This window comes from Peromyscus californicus, unplaced genomic scaffold (assembly GCF_007827085.1).
Source record: "Peromyscus californicus insignis strain IS unplaced genomic scaffold, ASM782708v3 Scaffold_24__1_contigs__length_46423439, whole genome shotgun sequence".
Classification (NCBI taxonomy): domain Eukaryota; kingdom Metazoa; phylum Chordata; class Mammalia; order Rodentia; family Cricetidae; genus Peromyscus; species Peromyscus californicus.
Window position 1 is genome coordinate 24,524,367 of NW_026294535.1, and position 18,137 is coordinate 24,542,503.

Sequence of the window (18,137 nt, forward strand, 5' to 3'; positions counted from 1 at the left end):
CTGAGAAAGCACTCAACACTAATAAAAGCTTGCTAAAATATATACATTGAATCAATCAAAACTGCCAGTAAGCTATTGAAAGGGAATTCAATTACAAATTAAGAAAGAATATAGATAGATAGATAGATAGATAGATAGATAGACACAGATTTATTGAAAGACTTTGCAAATTCTTAATTACATGGCAATATAAAATTTCAATTGTCCAATAAAAAAGTTATTAACGTTCTGAGATGCAAATTGAGGGGTTAATATGCTGTTACCACATGACAATCAGGTGGTAAATTTTTGAAATTGGCCAAAACATAATGTTCTGATAAGGACACGAACACTAGAACAACCATATACTACAAATAGGTATGTAAATTAATGCACAACTTTTTGGAAATTATTTGCCTGCATTCTACACTCCATACTCTTACACATGGCTGATATCAATAGGTATGTACAATATTTATGTGTGCATATAAATAAAACATCAATTGCATTTTGGAAAAGACTGAAAATTAGTCAGCTGTTGATAGACTAGTACACAGTATAATGTTTCATGCAGGGAGCTGGGAAGGTTTGGAGAAGACAAGTTTCGGAGCTCAAATGCAAGATACAAACTTACATAGAGGAATAGGCATTGAAGACATACATTGTGAAATGGTGACAGATCCATAGAATGTAATACTGTCTTGAAAATGATGAGTTTAGAAATGAAGAAACTGATAATCTGAGATAATATAATCTATATGTTAATTAGTTAAATTTACTACTTTAATTACATATTTCACAATACTGACAATTTAACCAATTAACAAAAATTATAAAAATCCATGCATCTGTAAAATAGACAGAATAAACTAGCTTATTTGGGGAATTGGGAATGCCATAGATATGGATTTTCTTACCTCCTCCTGATAACTTGGGAGTTTTCCAGTTATTTCATTAAATAGATCATCTTCCCACTTGCAACCACTGAATCTCATAATGTAAATTTTTGTTTGCTTCATGGTGTCCTCAGTGTCAATTGACTAACCTTACTCCTCTTGATTCTTGTTTTCTTTTTAGCACCCAACTCATTAAAGAAAACTGTTCAGTTTCAAGTTTTCTTCTGCTCTATCTAACTTATGGTTTAAACTCTCAATGGTGTATTACATCTAATTGAAGTATTCAGCTTCAAGAATTGTTTCTCTGTTGTGAAATCTACCTTTCCATTACATGCCTTAGGTCATGAACCGCTTATTATTTTTATTTAACTGTCTATTCATTTTCTTATTTTTCCTTGAGTGTCTATTGAGGGACTTATTTTAAACTCGTTTTGTAGCAGTTCACAAATTTCTGTTTCTTTGAGGTCATTTGCTGGAGAATCTTACATTCTGTTGGTGGTATCATATCTCTGATTTTGTTTTTTTTTTGGGTCTGCTCATTACATCTGTGTTTAAGACTATAGTCACTCCAGGATAGAGAGAGAGAGATGGTTCAGAGGTTAAAAGCACTGGCTGACCTCTTCCAGAGGTGGTGAGTTAAATTCCCAGCAATCACATGGTGGTTCACAACCATCTATAATGAGATCTGGTGGTACTCTTCCAGAGGTCCTGAGTTCAATTCCCAGCAACTACATGGTGGTTCACAACCATCTATAAGGAGATATGGTGTCCTCTTCTGGCATGTAGGCATGCATGATGGCAGAACACTGTACGCATAATAAATAAATAAATCTTAAAAAAAAAAGACTGCAGTAACTTTGCAGAGAGAATTCTCCTTAGAGGGGCCTGAGAATGCTGGTCAGTTGGTCACAATAATGTTAGCAATCATTGTGGATGTTTTGGTGATTTAGGCTGCAGGAGTTGGTAGCAGCGATGTTGGCTGCCTAGGTAATTAGGAAAAAAGGATTTAGGGGTCCCTTGTTGCTTTGTTGTTGGGTCTGACTTGGGTTACAGCCATTCATTACAGCACTAGGATTCAAACACACAAAGAGGCTATGAAGCCAGATTCTTGAGATCTGAGTATTGTAAAGCACAAGAGCACTTCTGAGGGAAGCACCAGTGTAGGTCTGTGGCATACCTCAGCAGTATAGACTCTGGAAGATGGGATGGAACTGTGGTTCTGATAATGATGGTAAGAAAAATTATAAAGCATAGCTGTGGGGTGGCACAGGAAAGAGAGAAAATGCTGCAGAGCCTGTGCTATCCAGAGGCTGGCATAGCTGCAATTCAGGTATAAATACTAACAAGACACAGTGGCAGCTCAGATTGCTCAGATTCTGATGAGACGAGAAAGCATATGGTGTTGACTATGGGCCTGGCATAGGATTCCATGACAACAGCCTATTCTCCGAGGCCGGGAACACCATTGTATTTCTCTCATTTTCATCCCTCCATGCTTGCCAAGGCTTGACCACAGGGTATAAACATATTACTAGTGGTCCTCATTTAAGCTCTCATCAACAATGTGAGAACAGCCTTGAGGTATTATACCCTTGTCAGAAAGGTCACTGATATATACTTCAGGTTTTTTATTTATGGTGAGAATAAAATGCAATCTCATTTACTTTTAAATTTTCTTCTGTATTCATGAAAGTGAAAATCTTGTCATGCTCCAGTATCCTTCTTCATGAACTCATTTTATTACCCACCCATTTCTTTATTGAGTTGTCTGTTCCTTAGTGAGAGGGTGCTGTGGATATCACTCTGTATAAATAAACATTGATTGGCTGGTAGCCAGACAGGAAGTATAGGCAGGACTAACAGAGAGGAGAATTGAGGGAACAGGAAGGTGGAGCAAGGGACAGCTTGAGGCACCAGGACAAGCAAGATGTAAGGTACCAGTAAGCCACAAGCCACGTGGCAAAGTATAGATTAATAGAAATGGGCTTAATATAAGAGTAAGAGCTAGACAATGATAGGTCTAAGCTAATGGCCAAGCAGTTTAAATAATGTAAGAGTCTGTGTGTTTATTTTATAAGTGGGCTCTGGGACTGGCGGGACTTGGTGGGAGCTGGAGTGAAATTCTCCAGCTACAAGAGCGTTTATAAATTTTATAAATTAAATATTTAATGGCTCTATATGTTAACAAAACCTCTTGGTACAGAAGTCTTTTTTCTTTTGATGTACAGTTGCTCAAATTACTGTTGTCAAATTTCAAAAAAGTTTTCCTTAATGGTTTGTGATTTCTACTTTAAAAGATGTTCCTTGTGAAAAACATCAAAATCTTATTAAAATCTTAAGAAAGCTTACAGGCAGGTGGGAAATCCAAGCAGAGATACAGGAAAAAGAAGGGCGGATTCGGGAGAGACGCCAGCCCCTCTGCCCAAGGAACAACATGATGCCACCAAACCGGTAATGCCATGGCCATGTGGCAACATATAGATTAAGAGGAATGAGTTAATTTAATATCAAAGAGCTAGCTTGATGTAGTAAGCTAGTAAATGTATTTTTATATAATATATGGGGAAAACTATTTTTTGTACTTAATAAAGCAGTTGGCCCCATGACATTCATCTACCCCAAAGTATGCCATTTTACGTGTTTGTCAAGCCACTTCTCCTCTGAATAAGTTTTCTTAGAAATGTAGGAATGTAACCTATTCTCATCACAATACTGTTTTCCTAAGTAGAAGGGATTTACAGTGAATCCAATATGTCATAGGTCACAACCCCTCCCCACAGTCAGAGTGAGATCTCTTATGTTTTCTCAATATACAACAGAGATGATCATTGCATTTTTAAATAACTCTTAACCATTGTTTCCTTTGACTATTACTTAATTAATTTTGGCTTCTCCTCTAACACAGTATTCTATCATGGTTGTATTGATGGTTACAAAACTCTGCTAACATATCTCATCATTGTGGCACTGCTGGCTTGGGGTTCCCTAACCATCCTCTTACATGCATATTTTTCCTTTATGAAAGTCTTCAAAAATTAGGTTGGGTTATGGCAGCCCAACAATATTCTATTCTACCTTTAATCTTACTCAGTAAGTATTAAATGTCTATAACATGGTGTTCATGTTGCACATTTTGTTGTATGAGAGAGAAGATTTGAGTATATCCAGTCTTTAACCCAAATTTTACCTCTGTGGACCTTAATTTCTTTGTTTGCAATAAACAGTTGGAATTTCTTAAACTCTTCTGTTTTCACTGGACTCTCAGTTGACAAGTGAGAATCTATTAAATACAGTTCAATAGAGACATTATTTGTGTAGCATATAAATATGAAAAGCAAACAATCCTTTTTATTACATGAATGTCAAAACCCCTTATGAGAGGTGATACTTTTTCTAAATAGTAACACTATACCTATGTGGGTAAAATAAATGTGTGAGTCCTGTTGAGATTGCTTGCATTAGTTTCTTCCTGAAGAGATATTTAAGCCCTTGGGTCCTAACTTTACTCCACTGTAAAATAAGGATAATGTTCATAGTTTTTACCTATGAAGATACTACTGCTAAAGGAGATGATAAACCACTTGTATCTTATACAGTGTGTTCACTCATTAATAAGAATATTTTGAAGACTAGGGGTGTTTAATCTATAAACATCCCCAAAGTATTCTAAGCAATTAAGCATTCCTAAATATCAATTAAAAACAGATAAATGTGCCATCATAGATACCCTAGGTTCCTAAAGACATAGGAGGGTGAAAAGGAGAAAGATTTTGTCATTAGGCTTATGATAAATTCTCATATTCCACAAGTAATTACTCATTTGAAAAGTGTGTTAATTTTAGTGATCATTATTGTGTGGAAGATAACATAAAAATCCATGTGTAAGTAGGAACACATGGAGAAAACAAAAGACATTTTAGTTTACTGACAAACATAACTCCATACCCTAAACTTGTACCATTAAAGTATATTCATGTCAGTGAATAGACATTTAAGAAACTAAATTAAATGCTTTCTCAAACCTCTTGCTGGGGGGTGTCTTTCTGTATGCTGTGAATATGTGTGGCTCCCATTGGATAATAAATAAAGTGGTTTTGTCCTATGGCAAGAAAGCTTACAGTCAGGTGGGAAATCCAAGCAGAGATACAGGGAAAAGATGGGTGGATTTGGGAGAGATGCCAGCCCTGCTGCGCAAGGAGCAACAAGATGCCAACAGACCGGTAATGACACGGCCACATGGCAACATATAGATTAATAGGAATGGGTTAATTTAATATGAAAGAGCTAGGTAGCAAGAAGCTGAAGCCATAGGCCATACAGTTTATAATTAATATAAGTCTCTGAGTGATTATTTTATTTTATTTATTTATTTTTTATTAAGAGATTTTCTATTCATTTTACATACCAACCACAGATTCCCCTGTCCTCTCTCCTCCCGCCACCCAGTATTCCCCCCAACCCACCCCCCATTCCCACCTCCTCCAAGGCAAGGTCTCCCATGGGGAGTCAGCAGAGCCTGGTACATTCAGTTGAGGCAGGTCCAAGCCCCTCCTCCCTGCACCAAGGCTGTGCGAAGTGTCTCACCATAGGCACTAGACTCAAAAAAGCTGGCTCATGTACTAGGGACAGGTCCAGATCCCACTGCCTGGGGGCCCCCTAAACAATTCAAGCTAAACAACTGTCTCACTTATCCAGAGGGACTAGTCCAGTATCATGGGAACTCCTCTGGGTGATTATTTTATAAGCAACTACAGGACCGTGAGTGGGAGAGAGTTTTTCAGACCGTAAGGCTGGGCAGGACTGAGAAACATTTGAAACCTCTGGGCTTGTCTTCAGATATGGATACTATAAAACTAATAGAGTATTTTTTTTTGCCACAATTGATTTTCTATCCTCTGCATTGAACTAGGGATAACTGAAGTATGATAAATGAAGGCAGAAAATGAAGATAAATAGAATAGTATACTGCAAGAGTCATATTATGCACACTTCCAAAATAAAAAATAAAACTGTATTATTTACATCATCTATGTAATTTTTAGTAAATCTAGATCTCATGTCTCATAATATAAAACTATTTGAAAGATGAATAAATAAAACTAAAGATCCTGCCCAAACAGAAACCTTCTTGTTTATCTCAGCAGCTGCTTGTACGATACCTATTTTAATTACTTTGGGCCACTGAAACATAAAATTCAAATACCATGGCACTAAACATCAAATATTCAAACTCTCTTAATCAAGTCCACCCTTTTACTTGAAGAATAATCAAAATCTCTTCTTTTAGTTTATGACAGCAGTGACTTATATCAGAGAGTTCAGCAAGAACTAGTGTTGGAAAAGGCCTGGAGGGTATATATTGTTACAATTATTTCTGAAGGTACATGTCATTAAACTAAAGAAATCAACAAAATAACACAAAATATATCTAAGGTATCTACAACATGTTGTTACAAAGCAAAATGGAATAACTGCTCTCATTACAAACATATGTAATCTGGACAATAATATTTACATTACATCTGTATATATGTACTTGGATAATATTTCTCTCTATTTAAGACTTGATATACTAATATTTACAGAAGACAGTTAAGTGCTGAGATAACATGCATCTGAAGTCATAATCAGAATTTTACTTTTAAGGAAAATATAAACACAGTCTTCAAAAAAAGGAGAAAGAATGAGAGAGAGAGAAATGGGGAGGAAGGAAGGAAGGAAGGAAGGAAGGAAGGAAGGAAGGAAGGAAAAAAGGAAGGAAGGAAGAAGGAAAAAAGGGAAGTGTTATAGTTTGAGTTCAATTAAAACAGACAGGACTATAGTGCTTAAAAATATGTGTAGTGAGGTTCCTAATTCACCTATCTGAGTAACATACACAGAGCCATTCTTAATAACATTTTCAATGTTTTACTCCTTCTATGCAGGTGTTACAAAACCAAAAATAATGCTCAGTTTGGACTCCAGGTTCTGATGTAATTTGCCCTGTGCATCTCTACTTCACCTTGTCAAAGAGTACTGCTTCCCCAAGGCTGCCCCAGGGTCCTGCTGACGGATTGCTCTAATTGCAGTCGGTGCTGTAAACAAGGCAGCCACTCCATGCTCTGCAAGCACACGGAAATACGCGCCGGCATCTGGTGTTCCCACGGGCTTTCCCTATGATGAGATTCATTTAAAATGTCACTGACTAAATGTCTCATGTTTCATCGACAGTTCAATACCTACACATTTAACACAGCAATATGGATGACAATAGCCTCCCAACAAATCTTAATTTTCAAATATTACCTTGTTCTGTTAGAATTTAAAACTAAAATAAATAAATAAATAAATACCCAGGCTGTTTTCTCTAATGGAGGATCTAGGAAGGTTTTAAATTGCAATAATCCTTTTTCAAAAATTTGAAAGATAAAGATCTGGAAATATATATCACACTGAAATCAGAACATAATAGAATCTTCCATATGTCAAGAGATTACATATATAGATTATGTATGATCTATTTATATGTAGTATATAAAAATATGTGTGGATATATAATATATAACTGTATTACATATTATATATGCATATATATATACATTATATTATATAGAGAAAGAGAGATAATTTTCTGTGGTAGCCTAAGCAAAAAATAGTTGTTTTCTTGACATTACCATGTTTATTATTTCCAATATTGAAAGCCATGAGAGCAATTCTCAAATACTTGAGCAAAAAGAAAAGTTGAAATCACAGTGACTCCTGAGCAATGGCTTTTTCAGTTAAATGCCTGGCTCCACGAAAGAAACTTGTACAAATTAAAAAAAAATCTCACAGGCTGGCAACCAATATATGCCTTTTGGTCTTAAAATGATACTATACACATCAATTGAAGGATAATGCATAAATCATAACAATGCTGGAAACTATATACCTCAGAAGCACAAAACACTTAATAAATACATTCAAAAAAAACCAGGGAAAATTTGAAGAATAACCTAACTATTTTAAGTAATTTATAAATCTCGACCCAGCCCTATGCCTTCCTTTGTCTATCTCTTCTCATCATGGCTACAACGTCCTATGTTGAAAGCAAGGTGCTGGGAATACTAATGCTTGTTAAATAAAAGTGTATACATATTCCAGGGTAAAGCATTAGTGGCACAGATTAAAATAAAGAAAAGAAATTAGTTACCTTAATTCATTTTTTGATGCCTTGAAAATTCTACAGTATATCAGACATTCCCAAAAGATTGGAAACTCTATCTAATACTTGCTGAGCTCCGCTCATTAAATCCCATGTAAGCTCCCCATGTATCTTTTGTTCTAGAAAACTCACATGGTAAACTCTAAATTTAGGCAGGTAGAGGAAAGAATTTGCCTACAGCAAACTCAGAAATCTCTCTAAACAGAGAATGAGGAAAGAACTGACTATCAATGTGGTTGTTGGAATGAGAATGAATCCTGTAGGCTCATATATTTGAATACTTGGTCCTCAGTTGGAAGAACTGTTTGGGAAGAATTAGATTTCGTTTTGTGGGAGGAGGTGTGTCACTGGGGAAAGGCTTTGAAGTTTCAAAAACCCATGGTATTCCAAATTTGCTCTCTCAAGATGTAAGCTCTCAATACCACTCCAGCATCATGCCTACCACCCTTCACCCATGCTCCCCACCATGATAGTCATGGATTCTAACCTTCTGAAACTGTAAGCTCCAAATAAACTCTTTCTTCTACAACTTGTCTTGGCCATGATGTATTATCATGGATACAGTAAAGTGAGACAATCGACTTGAGGGAGACCATAGTTGGCCAATAATTTAAATTCAGTTCTTATTTCAGAATGGGTATTTGATATGACACAATAATGATTTAGTTTTTATAACTAAATAATCATCATTAATATTCTTCAATGTGAATATATTTCTCTTCTTTATGAAAAGTAACCTTTTAGGCCTCTTGTGGGACTCTAATTCTTTCATTCTCATACTTTAAATATCATCTATTACAACTTGAAATTCTTTGCAATGATCACAGCTGTCCTAGAGAAGTCAACCTCCATTTATTTATTATTTACTACATGGATCCATACATTTAAATAGCATAGAAAGCTGTCCATTACATACAGGCAACACATGTACATAGCTTGACTCAAATTTTGAAGCTGTAAAATTATCAGTCAGGGATGATATTACAACTTTATTCTTTCTAATAAAGTAAGATGAACATTCCTGGCTTTTATGTCTTGAAAATATCTTAAGCATCAATCAATCCTGTGAAGACTAGATAGTGATTTGGCAAACCTGATTTCACCCACATAAAAAAAAAGATTTATAAAATAAGCCTTATGCAATTGACTTGAGGTGTCCATCTTCCTATTTTCTTGCCTGCTAGGTAACAACAAACCACACAGTCAATATTTTCTTGGTGAGACAACAACACTGAAATGATTTCTCAAAATTGTTTGACCTCCACTAAAGAAACATATTCTCTGGCCAGTTGAAGTACAATCCCACTTCTTATCAGAGTAAGAGGAAAATGATATTGAATCAAACTTGATAATTGTATTTATGATCACTAATAGAAGACATGTGTCATAATGAAAATGGTTTGCAATATGTGACTATCTTCTTAGAAGGTGTATTTTGATTCTTTTATAGTGCCTTCAACTATTACATTTAATAATGACAAAATGATACACTAAATATTGGAAATACTGCTCAAGTAAACATTATGGATAATATGGAGTTATAACAACATTGCAATTCTGATGATGTGTCAAAAAATATACAACAATATTGTATTTATTAAGCAAAAAATGGAATGCTATTACATAAACTTACTATTTGGAGTCTTTGAAGTGATATATAAAAGTCTCCTGACTTTTTGTACATTAATTAAACTAAAAATGCTCATTTGTTTTGAATTTTAACATCCATTTCCCAGAAAATAATTAAATATTATAAATAAAATGTTTCCCTGTTTTAAAATTATATATATAATTTTTCCGGAAATTCCTATATGATCTCAAGATTGATTAAAAAATTGACATTATCAAAGAAAATATTTTTCCTAAAACACCCTGCTGTAAACATAAATATTAATACTTCAGTTGAGTAAATATCTCTGCCAGTATCAGACAGAACCTGACTAGATATTTCATTAGAAAACATAACATGGCTATATGTTATATAGTTAAACTGTGTTAGATTAAACACTGGTTTAATAAATATTTATTGAGCAAGTACTATGAGCTAGTTGGTATGGAAACCATTTTGTTAAAAGCCATGGAAGGCCCCTCTCTAATATAACTTATAATCTGACAAAAAAGAATGTGTAAGAATGTATACATATTGCAAATAATTGTACAGTGGATGCTGCAGGCTGTGTGCACAATAAATGGAAGGAATACAGACATGCCATGCTGTCAGCCCGAACACCTCGAGTAGGTTCAAAGAACTGAAGCAAAGCCCAGGAGCATTTTTCTTTATGAACATTAAATAAAAGTGACTTCAATACCTTATTGATTTTATTGAGCACTCTTTCCCCACACCCTTCTGCATATGCACGTACCATAGAGAAGCATGTGCACATAAACAATATATCATCTTTGTAATGCCTTTCAAAGGTATCCAATAATGCACTGACCACGCTGATCTGACAGTAGAAAGGGACCCCAATTCCATAGGTTGCATTTTAGTGACTAGCAAGAGCCAAGCACTCAATTTAAAAATACAATTCTAAGATTGGGTGGTTGAAAAAGCAAACAGACACACCAAAAGCAAAAAATGCAGCAAAAAGCAGCAATCCAAAACCTGCCTATGCTCAAATCAATGCCATTGCTTCTTTATTACTTGTGTTTGAATGACCCCAAAGTAAAGTCTGCGTTATTGGTTCTGCCTAAATGACATCAGACAAATAGTACTGTTCCTGACACTGGTAAGAAAGAAATTCTACAGCTTCATTTGATACACAGCTTCATTATTTACTTATTATTTATTTATTGTGTTGTGTGTGACAGAGAGACAGAGACAGAGAGAGAGACAGAGACAGAGACAGAGAGAGACAGAGACAGAGAGAGACAGAGAGAGACAGAGAGAGAGAATGAATGTATGTGCTACAGGACATATAGAAATCAGAAGACTATCGTTAGGAGGCAGTTCTCTCCCTCTAACTTGTGGGATCCCGGATCCAACTCAAATCCTCACATTGCCACACAAGCACCTCTACCCAATGATCCATCTTGCCAGCCCACACAGCATAAAGTTTAAACATCAGTTTTATAAAGTAGCAATTATTATTATTAGCTAGGCTCATAATGTGGTTAGTAATATTTCACAGTACAGAAATCAAGACAGTTATAAAAAAAAAAAAACCTTGAAATTAACCTCCTTGTATAATTTTGTTTACCACTTTGAGACTCAGCCTGTTATTAATGAACTACAGATGACCAAGTTCTGGTTCAGAAACCAGAACTGTAAGTCCACACATATTTATTATTGATATTAAGTCTTTAAAAGAGGAAAACAGAAAAGTATACACCCTCTTCCAAAGACAGATAAATATCAAGTTAAATCTTTGAACCCTAAACAAAATGAAGCGCTTGATTACAAATCCCGTGACTTTGTTGGTGGAGATCAATGCTACTTGTACTTTTCTGGCTTTGACATAAATATTTTTGAGCCCAGCACAGTGCGCTTGCCTCTGTTTTTGCAGGATTAGAAATATGTCTAGTTTCTTTTTGAACACTATTTTTGAGAATGTCACCCAAGGCATGTTTTTTACTGAGGTTTTGAGGCGAAGAGAGCAGCATTCCTCACCAGCTAGTGTGAATTTCATTTCAGCAGACAGGTGCTGCAGAGTATTGCTTTGTTTATTTTGGAATAGTGATGGCTCTGGCAACATCATTTGTTAAGTTTCTACTTCATGTCATACGGCATTATCGAAGCAGGAGTGTTTTGGCCTGCCACACTTAAACTGGAGACTTACTAAAACATAAACAAATCTCCAAGATCTAGTATTTAATGGGAAAAGTCAGAATGTAGAATAGGTTATATAATTTGTACATTGCTTTTTGTATAAAACAGAAAACATATTGCTGATACACTAAATAACTCATATATTATATATATATATATATGAAAAAACATTGTACACACCAGGTTCAGAACTGCTCATGGCTTCAGACATCCACTGAGAGCTTTGGAGGACTTAGTGTGTGTGTGTGTGTATGTGTGTGTGTGTGTGTGTGTGTGTGTGTGACATTCATGTATGTTAAATATATGAGGTACTATGTGATCTGAATAATATCCACATATTGGAAATGTAATACCTAATATAGACTGGAGGAAGGGGCCTTTGAAGAGATGTTTAGGTGATAAGAGCTCTATCCATTGTTGTTTGTTTTTGCTCTTTCAGGGGCCCACCACCCAGCTCCCAAATAAATCACACACAGAGGCTTATTCTTAGTTATAAATGCCCAGCCTTAGCTTGGCTTGTTTCTAGCCAGCTTTCCTTAACTTAGCTTATCCCGTCTACCTTTTGCCTCTGGGCTTTTCCCATTCTCTTACTTCTGTAAATCTTAACTCTTACTCCATGTCTTACTGTGTAGCTGGATGACTGGCCCCTGGAGCCCTCCTCCTTCTCTAGCTATTTCTTCCTCTCTCCCAGATTTCTCCTTCTGTATATTCTGTCTGCCTTCTAGCCCCACCTATCCTTTCTCCTGCCTCGGTATTGGCCTTTCAAATCTTTGTTAGGCCGGCACACTAACACAGCTTCACCGAGTTAAACAAATGCAGCATAAACAAAATTAACAAACCTTAAAATAATATCCTACAACAATTCACCTCCCTGAATAGATTAATGCTGCTATCTAAAGAGCTTGGAGGAGTGGATTTGCTCTCTCACCTAACTATTCTTTTGCCACTTGAGGACAGTTTTCCTCCACCCTGTAGGGTATAACCAAAAGGTACCGTGCTGTACATGAACAATAAGAATTCCAGAAGGTTGATCTTATACTTTGGCCTTCAAAAGTATCTGTGAGAAATAGATATCTGCTCTCTTCCAATTACCCAGTCTATGGCATCCTGTTAGAGCAGCCCTGAGTGAATGCACCCTCTCTATCTGTAGCTGTCCTGTTAGTCTTTATGATTTGCCTCTTTCCCTGTCTTTCGTCAACTCTGGGAATTAAGCACATTGGGTGTGAAAATAAGACTAATCCCCAGGAATGAAGGCATTGTTTCTATCTAGGTGATCAGCATCTACGTATCTCCAGAAATAGAATCTTACTTCTGGAAGTGTTAGTATTAAGTAAATGATACAGAGCATGTAGTTGGCAACTCTGCAACCCTGGTGCTGAGCTAATTAGAGGTCTGACATATTTAGCAATCTCAATAGTCACAGAGAGCATTTATCCTTGGCATAGCTAGCAGTTCACAGCTTCTAGCAGGACTGATTTTACCTCTGTACTCATCCATGCTAATTGATTTTCAATCACTCTGCCATGGTGTACTAAGGGAATCATTGAGATTTTTCTGTATTCACAGTCATCAGTGAGTCTGTGCAATTAAGAGAGAAGTTAAATAGTTTCTTGCTAATCACACTTGCAGAATTCTATGGAAGCTGTAAAGCACTATATATGTAATATCTGAGGTTGTGCAATGCCAGATATCTCCACTGTGTCCAACACGGCCCAGACAACCTCAAATGTGCTCATATTTCCCCATATTAAAAAGTGAAACCAATCCAACCATCCCTCAAGGTCCCATAATTCTTGTCATAAGGTGACCGCAGACACCCCGGTCCCCGAAGCCCACTTCAGTTGTCCTGTTACACCTGGCTAAAGCATGCTGCTGGTCTCCATCTGTGTTCAGCTGTTGCCCACTGTCCCTCAGTATACTGTGATTTTCAGCTTCCCCGACTGTCTCTCAGATTTCTCATTTTTCACTTATACGGCTTCTTGTTTTCAAGTCTCCAAAGTTCACCCAACTACTATTTTTAGTGTTCTTTTCTCTGAGTTTCTTGATTAACTTAGAGAATTAAATTATTAAATCTTCTGGCTATTGAAGTTTTCCTCAGCTTCAAAACTGACATTTTAGAGTTAGACATGTGTTTGAATAGCACATAGAAACTCGTGATCCAAACAAAGTGTTGTGTTCTCTCCTTCTGGCCATCCTTCCTACTGCAGGGCTATAGTTTAGAACTGCCTTTCCATGAATTCTCCTAGCTGAAGACATCAGAGCTACATTCAATGTCCTTCTTACCTTTCTTATGCTACCCATCTGACAAAGTTATTTAATAGTCTCTGGTCTGTGTTTTTTACTATGGTAAACAAAAGAACCAAAATACCTGTTTCATAGATTCATAGTGAGAATTCATATATGAAAAGTGCTTAGATGGGTGCCCATGTCTCAATCAATAAGAGTGATTTTCTTGAACGAAAAGTCTTTCCTTCCATAAGACATAGTATTATCCTAAAAATTAATGGACAGACTTTGGAGCTAGATTTCAAGAGTCTGTTATGGAGTGCCTTCTCACAGCTGATAACTCTCTGAAGTTGACTAGGATTTTCTTTTCTGCAGTTTTCATACAATCTGAGAGATTCCTTATTTTGATGCTGTCTTTATTTTTTGCTTTCTGTTCTACAGATTGATTTTAATTCCTTGACTATATTGTCAGCTCCTACAGTGCAAGGACCATATCTAATGCCGATTCTGTTTCCCCTTTGGTCTCTAGAACAATGTTGTTCGAAATATGCTCCTGGAAATATTGCCCATTGAGTTATAAGAAAGTTGCACTTCCTTGCTCCAACACACCACACAGGTATATATAAAGAAAAAATAAATGCAAAAACAAATATCTTTGTATCACTTGCCATTTGAAGAATCTAAGAGATGTTGGCAGCAGCTTCATAATTTCTTTTCATTTGAGAAGATCAAATTATACAAACCCAGTCACAGTAATGCCTGAGTCATTTTCCTCACTGTACACACTCACAGTTCTGCTATGCTACATTTAAGAAAAAAGAAAAAGGAATTTTCCATTATATGAGTAGAACAAGGAGTCTATATGTTGAGTATTAAGTGTGCTAGTTAGCTAAATCACAGCTACTAGTTTTAAAGGGAAGTAAAATGCCCTGTGTTTGAGAACAAAATTTTTAAAAAATGAGAAAATATGTGAAAATTCAAATTATGGATAGTGAAATTTAACTACACAAGCAAATAACAATTTTAAAGGGCCTGGATGGGATGATGGATTAAGAAACACCACTAATGGACCTTTTACAAAATACTGCATAGCATAACCTCATGGAAATTATAGATCCAGGGCAACACAGATATCCCAGAGAATGCCATCTAAGATACTTTAGAGGGAGCTAGGCAAGTTGGTTATCTACTACAACTACTAACTGTTCAGTAGTTCTCATCTTTAACACTCAAATATGAGATTTTTATACTTGAAAGTAACCTGAAATCAGTGTCTATAAAATGATTAGAATATTCATAATTTATTGATAAATTATATTCCCATATATATATACTGTCATATTCACATATAAATGATATTTCTTTGAAGCTTTAAATTGCTTTCACATACGCTGTCCCAATGGTGTCCTGTGCAATATAGAAAAATGCAGAGCTCATTTTCATGCTATTCCTTCTCTAAAGAAAGGATCCAGGGTCCTCTAAACTCTCAATTCCTTCTATGAATTCAGAAAAGAGAATGCCATAAAAAGGCTGACAAGCTGAGTGTTCCGAAGTCCTCTAAACTAGAAATAAAACTAGCAGTGGGAGATTATAAATATGTGGGTGGTGGTGAGCCATGAAAAGTGTTGGTATTCTCAGATGAAAAGCTTCAAAGCCATGCTTATTTCCCTCAAACGTTCTGCGCGTAAAGGATGGATCCTTGAGCAGAGTGACCACTGGGATGTTTTCCACACCTGCTCCCCTTTCTTCAAAGTTGGTGGTAGCACAAGGCCTTACAGTACCTGGTGTGCTGGTCCTTTAGCTTCTGCTTAGAAGAGAATTAATGGGATCCAAAGGGAGCGAGCTGCCTCCAGTACTCTGGTGACCACTACTGTGCTGTGAGGACAGACAGGCTTTGAAAGAAGAAATGTGGAATACTTAAAACTCCACATTTAAAATAGCTGGAATACAGAGGAATGGATGATTTATGTTTTAATTTTAGTTATCTATTCCCGAGAAAGGAATTTTGTTTTTTTGAGTAATGACTAATGACCCCCACTTCAAATTTAGTTTTATTATTATGATTTGCCAATTATTCTACATGCTGTACATGAATTGATTGGTTAAGTGATACAAAGTGATTGCTACTCTCTATAAATGAGAAACCTGAGGCTCAGCAGGTAAGTCACTTGCCTGAAGCCAAACAAACACAGTAGAGTCAGGAATCATGCCATCCAGGCTTTAACAAGCAACAGCAGTTTCTCAAATAAATACAATATTATCAGTGACTTCTGAAAAGAAACCAGAGTGAATTCCAGACATAAAGGTTAAAACAGTTTTACCAAATAATGTACTTTGTTCTGAAAAAATACAGTGATGCAAAAAAAAAGAGTTGCAGAAATGGAAACTGGAGAGTGTGTGTCAACTTTCTCATTTAGTATATGAGAAATGGATTCCTAAAGAAGTTGAATTTACCCAGGATCATATTGATAAATAAAGGCAGATATTAAAATTTCCAGGCAAGTGATCATGCTTCTACATCATAATTCAGAATGTTAAGTCCTTTACCTTTACAACCAATTTTCTATCCAATAAGGCATAGTATAGTGTATTTCTTTAAAGTTAATTATTGAATTATTAACAATAATAACCATTCACTCCAGTAAGCCTGAAGAGACTGTGGAAGAATTTATAAGAACGACTTGCTGTTAGCAGATCTATGGTCTGTAGAATGCAAACAGATGCAAAGCAAGAGTAAACTTGTTTTGTGGATTGCAGTTTTTCTGTTTTCATGTTTGTTTGTTCATTTGCTTATAAGACAGATTCCGGTAGCCCAGGTTGGCCTCAGACATTGATCTGAGGATGACTTTGATCGTATTGTCTTCCTGTCTCCTAAGATAATGGCTTTATGTGGTGCTGAGGATCCAATTCTGGGCTTTATTCATGCTAGGTAAGTAATCTACCAAACAAACTACATCTCCAGCTTTTTCAAGGGCTCCAAAAAATGATTTTCAATTATGTAGAAATGATAGTTTGTCTGTCAAAAGCAAGTATATTAACTAGTTTATGACTTAATCTCAAGATACATTTAATACAAACAGTAACTAATACTATCCTCTGGACCTAGGTAATAATTTAGGCAACGAATAGTCAGCTGAATTTCTGCTCAACTCCCCTGCTGCCATGGACAATGCATGGGTGCACTGTGTTAAGACACACATTTGCAACTGGTGCACAGCAAAGATGAACACAAAGGCAGGGTCTACAAGGACGGTTTGTCCTTGAGAAATTATCTTGGGGTTGCTTCTGCAAATAGCAGCCTGGAAAAGTAGGCAAACAACAAACAGAACTTAGACCCCAAAGCATGTCTGCACATAATCACCATACCAAGGCATACATTTATGTCTGATACCTGATATTAGAGTTGCTTAAGCATCAGAGTTCCTATATGAAGATATTAATTTATTATAGTTTGGTCTGATGTGTGCCCAAAGGCTGATGGGAATGGATCAACTGCCTCCTCATGTTTATCATAGGAACAAATGTTTATTTTTCAGGGATGGGAGGTGGGTGGGTGGGATGAGGGTGAAGACTCATGAAAACAAGTTAGGTCATTGGGATCATACTCTTGAAGGGAAAACTGTGAGAATAAATCCTTCCTCTCTGTCTTTGTTCCTTTACTGTCCTGCACTCCTGCCATCACGTATTGCTCTGCAACAGGCACAAAGCAATGATGGACTAGAACCTCTGAAGTCATGAGCCCAAATTAACATTTCTTTGCTTGTTCTTAGGTTGATTACCTTATATACCATAACAAACACCTGTCCTCACCCATTTGATACTGGAGTTAGGTCTGTTTCAATCAACATTCCGTTAATAAAATGGGGATCTGAAGAGATTCTGATTATTTGTTTCCTCTCAAGAATATGAAAATGGATTATAAAGAACTGTTTTATTAGATGCAAAATTGAGTACTCTAAATGTATCCTGATGAACTAATAACAGCAAACCTTTACTATAAAAATGCAGTCTATCTGGATAAGTCATTCATGAAGTGCTTTGATATAAAAAGAATGTTAAAATTATATATTTCTCTTCCAAGACA

At 36.1% G+C, this 18,137-nt stretch overlaps 1 protein-coding gene across 1 annotated transcript in view; it reads right to left on the reverse strand.

Annotated features, from left to right (window-relative positions):
• The window catches only part of Acss3 (acyl-CoA synthetase short chain family member 3), a 171,364-nt gene that overhangs the window by 59,889 nt on the left and 93,338 nt on the right, over window positions 1–18,137 (reverse strand). The window contains exon 8 of the mRNA XM_052753276.1: window positions 6,877–7,028. Coding sequence (XP_052609236.1) covers window positions 6,877–7,028 — 152 coding nt within the window. The remainder of the gene's footprint in view (window positions 1–6,876; window positions 7,029–18,137) is intronic.